Genomic DNA, 10,638 nt, shown 5'->3' on the forward strand with positions numbered 1-10,638 from the left:
GACTTTTCTTTGACAGATATTGGCTATATATAGACGGTGCACCTAGTAGCTAGTCAATTATCATGACACGGCTCAAGCCAACTTGCTGCAAGAATTTATGCCACTCATAGCTACTGTCATTATTGACACACACATCTGTCATCAACATGCACAATCTGATTCATTTGGCTTATTGTTTTTCTGTTGGTCACTGAAATGACATTTTTGATAATGATAAATAAATATTTTGTATTTGGAATATCACAAAGGCTTTTGTTGTTCTATCAACCAACCAAAATATACCCTTGTTAGAAAGTAAATTTGGTTTTAAAAAGAAATTACTACAGTTGTCACAAAGGTAAAGAAAGACACAAATATAAATCAAATATAAATTTTATTCAATAGAATAAATATAATATGCAAATAATGTCAATGTCCTCATTTTTGTAAACCCATTTTGGACTGGTAATACAAGCCATCACCAACTGTTGCTTGCTGTAAATGGTAAAGAAAAGTTTAAGTTATAATTGATTTCAAACAAAATCAAGAATCACATATTTTTGTTAATTATTGGTTACAATATGAATGAATGCTTAGATCAATAAAATAAGTATCAGTCATGTACTGAAGCCAATATAATCACCTGCTCCTTCCCCAAAATGTGTTTGTGCCTGCATAAGATATCAAAGGTCAAGTTTGCCTTTCATCCTTACAGATTAAATAAAATAAATTACCAGTAAAATACTGGAGTTGATTTAATTGACTGTCCTTCCTAGAAATCTTTAACCTTATACTTATTATAAAAAATGATTATAATTATTTTTGTTTGCCATAAGCAAACCTGTCTAATGGACTTCCAGATGAAATTGCAATATTACTCCATATAACTGGTAAAGAGGAGAATGATAGACTTTTGACTTGCCTTAAATAAATTAGAATCAATATGTGAAACAAGATCTACATTGGCCAGAGCAGATCCTTTTGAACCATATGGATATTATTTAAAACTAAGGACAAGAGGAAAAGGCAAACAGCTCATTTTGCTGTTGCATTATACACCAGTTTAGAAGCTGATGTCAATAGTGCTAACCCAATAAATTTGCAATGATGGAGAGGAATGTTTTAAATCTAATTGGCTGACTTTTCAGTAAGTTGTGACCTACTCAAGCATCAAATTAAATTTAGCTTCAAATTATGAATAATATTTCGGAGTTCTTTTATTTTTTCTAAATATGAAGTGGCTGTGTGGTAAGAAGTTTGCTTCCCAACCTCATGGTTCCAGGTTCAGTCCCCCTGCATGGCACTTTGGGCAAGTGTCTTCTACTATAGCCCCAGGCCAACCAAAGCCTTGTGAATGAATTTGGTAGACAAAAACTGAAAGAAGCCCATCGTGTGTGTGTGTGTGTGTGTATATATATATATATATATATATATATAGGTAAGTAGAGTTAGCGGTCGGAATAGCCATCTAAGGGATAAGAATATCCATTATTACTACTGGTATAAATTACCTGGGCAAGGATATGCAAGCATACTATGCTCATAGAATACAAGTAATAACAAAATAAACAAGAGTTTATCAGCAATCAAATTTAAAATAAGCAGAAAATGGAGAAAACTTTTGATCAACAAACAAACTGACTACCGTCGGTAAATTATTTTTTAATACAAAACTTTAACATTGTTCACAGCTGTTTCTACTACCAATGTCAGTCGGTGCCTCCAAAGAAAATTAAGAGAATAATATTCATCATCTTTATAGCACGTCCAATTTAGTACACGGATCTTCATCAGAATGAATACAACTACATAAACTAAAATAAGGGAAGAGGAAAGAACAGGGCCTTGATATGAGGAAAGAAGGCTTAATAAATTAGAATCATACCATTTTGCAGTGTAAAGCTTGAAATTGATGAGCAAATGAATAAACTAACAAATAAACTAGAAAAATAACTGGTGGGTTAATCTTTCATTAGGGGTACCAGGGTGTATAAATATTAAGAAAATAAAACTAGTACTTAAGTATAACAGGATTTGCCAATAAACCTAGAAAAAGAATAGTACTTATGATTTCATAAATAGAGCTAATTAATGTTTATCCAAAAACAAACCTGTAAAGTTGTTACAATAGTGTACTAACTGATATATTCTAAAGACCAACCACCTGTTGTCCATAATGGAATTGACCAAAGTCCAGCCATCTTTATAATTGGTCAGTTAAATTTAAAACCAAGGGCAAGCTAAGTAAAAAAAAGGGGGGGGGAGTAGTCTATGTCATAAGTGGTGCAAGGCCACTTGTATCATTATACACCATCCCAACATAAATACAAGCAACAGCATGACAGTAAATAACTAACAATACATAGACTACTCCCCCTCACTTTATATTTACTGTTTTATTTACTTCTTTATTTACACCTACCCCTTAACAGTTATTTTCTGCTTATTTTATATATATGTGTGTATGTGTGTTTTTGTATCTGTGTTTGTTCCCCCACCATTGCTTGACAACTGATGTTTGGTGTGTTTACATCTCTGAAACTTAGCAGTCTGTCAAAAGAACCAATTGAATAAGTACTAGGCTTACAAAGAATAATCATTTACATTTGGTGGATATTTGTCCTCATCTTGTTTGTTGTTAACATGTTTCAGCTGATATACCCTCCAGCCTTCATCAGGTGCCTTGGGGAAATTTCAAACCTGGGTTCTCATTTCCAAGGTATTTTCCGATGTTGTTATTATTATTCAGGTCACTGCCTGGAATCGAACTCAGAATCTTGGGGTTAGTAGTCTGCGCTCTTAACCACTATGCCACATGCCCACTGGCATGCTAACCCCAAGATTCTGAGTTCTATTCCAGGCAGTGACCTGAATAATAATAATAATAATAATAATAACAACAACAATAAAAATAACATTGAAAAATACCTTAGGAATGAGAACCTAGGTTCGAAATTTCCCCAAGACATCTGATGAAGGCTGGAGGGTATATCAGCCGAAACGTTGTGTTAACAACAAATAAGATGAGGACAAATATCCGTCAAATTTAAAGAGTGTACATAATTCCTCATCTCTTAAATATAGAAATGCATTACAAAGAATAAGTCCTGGGGTCAATTTCTTCGACTAAAGGCGGTGCTCCAGCAACTGGGAAGCAAAGTTGTTGATGTTTTAGCTTCAATCATTCCTGTTCAAGCAGATCTATGATCAGAGGCATTCTGTCCTTGACCATCCAATCTTTTTGCATATTCAGATAATAAGGATTTCATGCATACGTCACAAATTTCCAGGAGGAGGATATTGTCAATTTTATTAACCCAATACATGAATGAAAGGTAAGATCAAGAACAACAGGAGTTGCACAAAGAACATAGGAAAATACTATAAGGCATATAATATGACTATAATATGAGCTCTCCTGTGTGACCCCTTTGTCCGGCATTCACCATAATAGATCACTAGCCACTACACATTCTTTATTTTCACTCCTTTTTGTGTTCCTTTCTGTGGAAGAGCGTAGGCTCGAAATGTTAAAGACGTTTTCACTTCCCAAGCGTTAAACTAATACAGCTGTTTGTTGTCTACACCACCTGTCTTCATCTTTTGTTTTGTTTTTTTTTGTGAATTCTCTCCATATAATATGACTACTATTTCTGACACTCCATTATAAAGGAGTTTCAATTTCTTGAAGTAGCAGTAAGATATACTGCTGGCTGTTCATCAGTTAAATACATGTTTTACAAAGGTAAAAATATTACTGAAGATGATGTTCATATTCTTTTATTCTATTCATTTACTTGTTTCAGTCATTTGACCATGACCATGCTGGAGCACCGCCTTCGTGCTGATATTCTAATTTCAAGTGGTATGCAAAAAAGCTTACCTTATTTATTTGTTGATGTCTTTCTTTACTAACAATTTCTTCAAGGATTTCTCCATCTCCCTTTACAAGCCTATTTTAAAGAGAAAAATTTGTTAAATCATTGTGTGGACTTGATTACTATTATATCTATTATACTATGCATTTAAAAATCTAAGTTTTGTGATTGAAATAATTTTTTTATCAAATCTAATCTCAGTTGAGATGTTACCTTCATTTATTTCAATTTATAATTCTGTAACTTCTATTACATTTTGAATATTAGTCTCATATATGAGGAAACTAACTAACATATATATATGTATATGTATATATATATGGAGGCGCAATGGCCCAGTGGTTACGGCAGCGGACTCGCGGTTGTAGGATCGCGGTTTCGATTCCCAGACCAGGCGTTGTGAGTGTTTATTGAGCAAAAACACCTAAAAGCTCCACGACGCTCCGGCAGGGGGTGGTGATCCCTGCTGTACTCTTTCACCACTCTTTCTCTCATTCTTCTGTTGGCCTGCTCGCTTAGCCAGCGGAGTGGCGTCATTCGAAGGCTAAAACAATGCGAAGCGCATTGTGACCAGCGATGTGTAACAACATCTGATGGTCTGGTCGGTCACGTGATATATATATATATATATATATATATATTAAATAGATAAATTAAATAGAGAGATTCAATTGACAAATTAACAATCTATTTATATTATAATATAACAATGGTGCTTTTCACATGTCACCGGCACCGGAGCCACTCCATGGCCCTGGCAATGATCATGCTCGGATGTGCTTTTATCGTTCCACAGGCATGAGTGACAATCAGGCGGTACTGCCATCGGCCACATCAGCGATTTTGATTTGTTTACTTTTCATTAATTTATAATTACACAAAGAAAAAATTGTATAAATTATATAAATGATAATATAGGATTATATTAATATGATGCCAATATATAAAAACTCTTCTCTTATGAAGAGAAACTGGTGACTTATCTCTGCATTATAAATTTAATTTCAACTAAACCCCAACAAGTACTTGTTGTGTACAATACTTGCAACTAAAATGGCATAAAAGAGATCCTTAAAGTTTTATTTTACATAACTACCTATTCCGTCCAGTTGTAGGATCATAGACACGTCGGATCACACTTTGCTGTTTTTCCCATTCTTCTTTTGTCATAGGTTTCAGTATACGTGGGCTAGGGCCTGGTGCTGATAAAGTATCTGAAATGTAAAAATAAGGAGAAATTTATGACAAAGTACAATAGTTAAGTTGATTGAATCGCATTAATTGTATAACTGACAGTTATTCATAGACCTACAAAAGGAAAAAATACAATGTTGGCCTTGACAATAAAGTTGAGTAGATCTGAGTGATAATAATAATCATCATCATCATCGTTTTACGTCCGCTTTCCATGCTGGCATGGGTTGGACGGTTTGACTGAAGACTGGCGAGCCAGATGGCTACACCAGGCTCCAATCTGATCTGGCAGAGTTTCTAAAGCTGGATGCCCTTCTTAACACCAACCACTCTGAGAGTGTAGTGGGTACTTTTACGTGCCACCAGCATGAGGGCCAGTCAGGCAGTACTGGGAACAGCTACGCTCAAATGGTGTTTTTTACGTGCCACCTGCACAGGAGCCAGTCCAGTGGCACTGGCAATGACCTCACTTGACAAAACTAACAAATATATAATCGCAAAACAATTTTAAAGCAAGTTTGCAAACTCAGTTTGACATCAACTTAATTTCATATGTTGATAATAAATATAATATTAAATCATTCCAATAGTTTAAGATAGAACGTTAAGAATATATTTAAAAGCTATGCTCTTACATTCATTGAAATAACTCAGACATTTTTTCCAATATTTGTTACCAGTGTATACAATAAAAGGAAAATAGAGAGGGTTGTTATGGGATAGCTAACCCCAATTTACACAAGGAAATAGCTTTAAAAGCTTTGTTGTGTTGTAAAGTTTTACATCATTTTTTTCTAAGATTTACCTGTACTGCATTTCAATGTAACTTCTTACTTGTGCTAAGATTTATATTAATATCTTTATATATAAAAGTGAAGTTGTGTGTCTGTCTCCTACGATTTAGATTCCTAACTACTCCCACATTTTGCGGTGCAGTTTAACCAAAACCGGGTATCTTATAGTCGTGATTCATATCGAGCCCTTCTGGGTATTAGCGCGCGTCTACAATGAGTCTACGATTTTAAAAAAATTTTCCATCATTTTTAATGCATTTTTTCGCTATTATATAAGTGAAGTAACTCTCTAAAAATGTCTACGATGAGTCAACGATTTAAAAAAAAAAATTACCATCATTTGCTTTCCATTTTTAATGCATTATTTTGGCTATAACTCTCTAAAAATGCTTATATAGTTATTTCCCTTACAAACCCGAGCAACGCCGGGCGATACTGCTAGTTCCATTATAAACTGAGAACAGTTTCACTTGAATTATTTTGAGTGAAAGTTTAATGCAAAATTTTACCGCTTCAAGTCTAATGCCCTTTATTTACTTATAGCCTCTTGATAGTACTCATCTAAATAATATCCTTTACCAATGCAACTAAGCTCAAACTGGAGTTAGTCGAAATGGTTATAGCATTTCAATATAAGATGTATCAGTACTTAACAAGGATATAGTAAGGTTAAAAAATATCACAAAGTGATTTATAGAGATGAGAAAATGGAAAGTTGAGACGTTCATGCCTTTCTTCGGTATCATAAAAATGACTAAAATAGTTTCAAGTGAGAATTGAAATGGTATACCATTTGGTTTACCAAGAACTGGCTGTTCCATTGTGGTATATTTCAAAATATGTGGAGGCGCAATGGCCCAGTGGTTAGGGCAGCGGATTCGCGGTCGTTAGGATCGCGGTTTCGATTCCCAGACCGGGCGTTGTGAGCGTTTATTGAGCGAAAACACCTAAAAGCACCACGAGGCTCCAGCAGGGATGGTGGTGATCCCTGCTGTACTCTTTCACCACAACTTTCTCTCACTCTTACTTCCTGTTTCTGTTGTACCTGTATTTCAAAGGGCCGGCCTTGTCACTCTCTGTGTCACGCTGAATATCCCCGAGAACTACGTTAAGGGTACACGTGTCTGTGGAGTGCTCAGCCACTTACACGTTAATTTCACGAGCAGGCTGTTCCGTTGATCAGATCAACCAGAACCCTCGTCGTCGTAACTGACGGAGTGCTTCCTCCCTTAAATTTCAAAATATACTAAATGGTTATGAAGACAAGCTAATATACACTTTAATCTGATAAATCAGACGAAATCATTAAGAAATACAAATATCAGATACAAATAGCTCACCTTCATTTGTCATGGATTCTTTAACTTTGGAAGCAGGTTGCAGCGATGTAACTTTCTCAGTTGTTTTCAGAGGGCTGTGTACATCTTCTTTGCCAGTTGACACTTTCTCATCAGCTGAAGACTTGTCCAATTTTTTATGCTTCTTTTTCTTTTTTTTCTTTTTCTTTTCTTTCTTATGTTTTTTATGCTTCTTTTTCTGTTCCGAAGAATCATGGTGGCTAAAAAGCAAATGCGCAGAATTAAAATATTGAAAGTTCATTAAAATATCAATTTAACCCTTTTCACACTTATTTCATTCCTTTTATGATTTTTCTCTTTTGTTTGTTTGTTTGTTTTTTCTACATTTTTATACATACATTGCCATGGAGCCATGCATCATCATCATCATCGTCATTTAGTGTCTGCTTTCCATGCTGGCATGGGTTGGACGGTGCAACTGGGGTCTGGGAAGCCAGAAGGCTGCATCAGGCCCAGTCTGATCTGGCAATGTTTCTACGGCTGGATGCCCTTCCTAATGCCAACCACTCCATGAGTGTAGTGGGTGCTTTTTACGTGCCACCGGCACGGAGGCCAGGCGAGGCTGGCAAACGGCCACGATCGGATGGTGCTTTTTATGTGCCACTGGCACGGAGGTGAAAAAAACAAGAATGGTTACTACTGTTGTATAACAGACTAATTGAGATATATGAACAAATGTTGTATTTCCTTATGAATATATTTTTAGCACTAAATACATTATAATTTTGTTATTCAAAGATAGTTCTGGCAAAATTTGGAATTTGTTACTACAAAAAGAATTGTTGTCATTGCATGGGTGAAATGGAATTCATTGAGGCAGGTTTTAGAAAACCAATATTCAATAAGGTAGATTATGTACATTCTGCAGAACTGATGTCTACTTTTAATTTAATCAATGACAATAAGGTTTACTGAACATTTCTTGTATGTGCGGAAATATTTCTTTCACTTACTCTTGCACATTCAAGGAATGTGCATCTTGAAAAGAAAGAATGATGATTCATACTTATCATCAAAGAAGATATCAGTGTGTTATTTGAAGTAAAGTTTTTTCATATGACTCTGGAATCAAGAAGTTAAACAACATTTGTAGTATATACATTGTGTCCATTGTAAGCTATGAGTATACGAGATGTAGTAGAATCGCCGGGCAAAAATAACAAAATATAAGCTTTATATGTGATAGATGCGTTGGAGCAGTAAGTATTACAAGCACACCAAATACAGATTCTCTTAAATGCCAAGATGACGAATTAGAAATAGTTGGTGGTTTTTGTTACATACTAGATGTAGTTAACTGAGGACGTGGTTGCTCTGAAAGTACAGCAGCCTGGAGAAAGCCCAACAAAGGTCTTTTCCTTCAATGAAAAGTACATTGTATGAAACTTGTGTTGGAACGGGGATATTGCATGCATGTGAGATATGCGTTTTGAACGCAGAAGATTTGAATAAACAAGAGAGAAATGAAGCAAGCATGCTTCGTTGGGTGCACACTGTTAATGTGCCTTAACGATATGATACAAATGCGTTGAGACAAAAACTGAGTATAAGAGGAATCAGATAAATTGATCATCTCTTAAGCTCTGTAAACTGAGGCGAACATGATTCACTGATGAGATCTAAGACTAAAATATGTTGCTTAAGCAGTTACGTTTGCAGGTAGAAACTGCATGGTTCTCATTTTCAGTTCTGTTAGCTGGTATTAGAGTTCTCTCCCTTGCTTGTTAATTTTGTTTTTTCGAACATTTCTAAAGGAACGTCTAACTGCAAGCATTATCACAGTTAATTGAACTTGGTTTTTCAAGACGGTATGTAATTTTCCTACATATCATTTTCAGCGTCATTCACAAATACTATCCACAGTCTACAAGACTGATGTGTGTCACCGGTTTGTTTTGAATGCACCTCTTGGCTCCAGACAATTGTAGAAAGGCAGGAATAACATCCTGAGATATGATGAAAAAAAAATGGCATGAAAAAAAAAGAGGTGTGAACTACTATCCTATAAACACTTAATATTGTTGTATTCAGCAAATTACTGGCAAAAAACTTGGAGAATATGAAGTACAACAATAACTATAAGGCCATTATGGAAATGGATTATCTTGAGATATTAAAATATTGACGATCTTCGGATCTAGAGACATATATATGAGGTTAGCTAAAACCCAAGATCATCGCTATAGTATGAAATAGAAGTAAATCACCTCGATTTTTTGCTGCTTTTCTTCGATCTTTTAAAATTACCTACATCACTACTACAGGAACTGCTTCTGCTGGAACTCCGTTTTCGTTTAAGAATTCTATCAGGCGGTGATTTGGGATGCTTTGATAATTTCTTTGAAGAACTTCTACCACTGGTGCTCTTTTCTTCAGAGTCATCGTGTGATGTACGGTGTTTCTTAGAAAAATGATGACTACCGATTTTACTGTCATGTCGGGGTGTTTTGTGTTTGTTGGACTTCGGGCTGTCCCAGTTTCGTGTAGAAGGAGATCTTGATCGAGACGAGCGCTTACTGGTCGAAGACATCATTAGCTGTAAAATATAAACACCATAACCTGAAAATTTAAAAGTGCATGGGAGCTGCCATTTTGTTTATTTAATATCTGAAATGGTGCTTAGACGAAACGAAATCAAATTTTCACTCAACAGTGTCTGTGTATCTTAGTTAATATTTTAACGCCTTGTTATTCTTTATAAAATTAGTAAGCTAATACTAAATTAAAATACAAAATAATAGTTATCAAAGCTATTAACTTACTTTATTGAATACTAGCAGTATCGCCCGGCGTTGCTCGGGTTTGTAAGGGAAATAACTATATAAGCATTTTTAGAGATGTAAAGTATAATAGCTATCTCAATATGGTTAACCACAAAGGGGGGGGGTGTTACTGTAGCTTTTTACGTTCTGAGATTTAATAATAAACTTTTAGAGAGTTACTTCCCTTATATATGCCAAAAATGCATTAAAATGGGAAAGATTGATGGTAATTTTTTTTTTTAATCGTAGACTCATCGTAGACGCGCGCTAATACCCAGAAGGGCTCGATATGAATCACGACTATAAGATACCCGATTTTGGTTAAACTGCACCGCAAAATGTGGGAGTAGTTAGGAATCTAAATCGTAGGAGACAGACAGCACACAACCTCTGTTTTATATATAAAGATGACTCAAGGGTTGATTTTGAATGTAACGCACTACCTTTTTTCAGAAAAGCACCCATAAAATTTATGAGAAAATCTTCATGTGCCACTAAGTATAATTTACTTTTAAAAGTATTGTGCAAAAAGGGAAGGTAGAAACCCCATTATGAACCTATCAAAACTTTGGTATGAACCACTGTGCATCACTGATTTATATTATTTCATTGTTTTACTCTACACTTGTTAGTTTAGAAGACATGGCTATATAGATATTCATCTATATATTAC

The 10,638-nt window shown here is 35.1% G+C and overlaps 1 protein-coding gene across 2 annotated transcripts; it reads right to left on the reverse strand.

The window, feature by feature from the left end:
- Positions 1–363: 363 nt before the first annotated feature.
- On the reverse strand, positions 364–9,870 carry LOC115214753 (ADP-ribosylation factor-like protein 6-interacting protein 4). 2 transcript variants are annotated; one of them, XM_029783779.2, is made up of 5 exons: positions 9,411–9,870; positions 7,186–7,403; positions 4,954–5,071; positions 3,863–3,932; positions 364–474 (listed from the first exon to the last, which is right to left on the reverse strand). In XM_029783779.2, exons 1-5 carry the CDS (start codon positions 9,734–9,736, stop codon positions 418–420), a joined length of 789 nt encoding a protein of 262 aa, XP_029639639.1. In that variant the 5' UTR covers positions 9,737–9,870; the 3' UTR covers positions 364–417. The 2 variants fall into 2 exon arrangements, with proteins under 2 accessions (XP_029639639.1, XP_036364765.1); XM_036508872.1 differs by having other exon boundaries at positions 9,455–9,588.
- Positions 9,871–10,638: the final 768 nt, after the last annotated feature.

This window comes from Octopus sinensis, linkage group LG1, assembly GCF_006345805.1.
Source record: "Octopus sinensis linkage group LG1, ASM634580v1, whole genome shotgun sequence".
Classification (NCBI taxonomy): Eukaryota; Metazoa; Mollusca; class Cephalopoda; order Octopoda; family Octopodidae; genus Octopus; species Octopus sinensis.

Excerpts from the sequence above, each read along its gene's own strand:
- LOC115214753 (XM_029783779.2), bottom strand. The coding sequence starts at position 9,736 with ATGATGTCTTCGACCAGTAAGCGCTCGTCTCGATCAAGATCTCCTTCT. Across the intron at positions 3,933-4,953 it reads CCTACAACTGGACGGAATAG|GCTTGTAAAGGGAGATGGAG; the intron begins GTAGTTATGTAA and ends TCTTTAAAATAG. Across the intron at positions 475-3,862 it reads GACATCAACAAATAAATAAG|CAAGCAACAGTTGGTGATGG; the intron begins GTAAGCTTTTTT and ends TACCATTTACAG.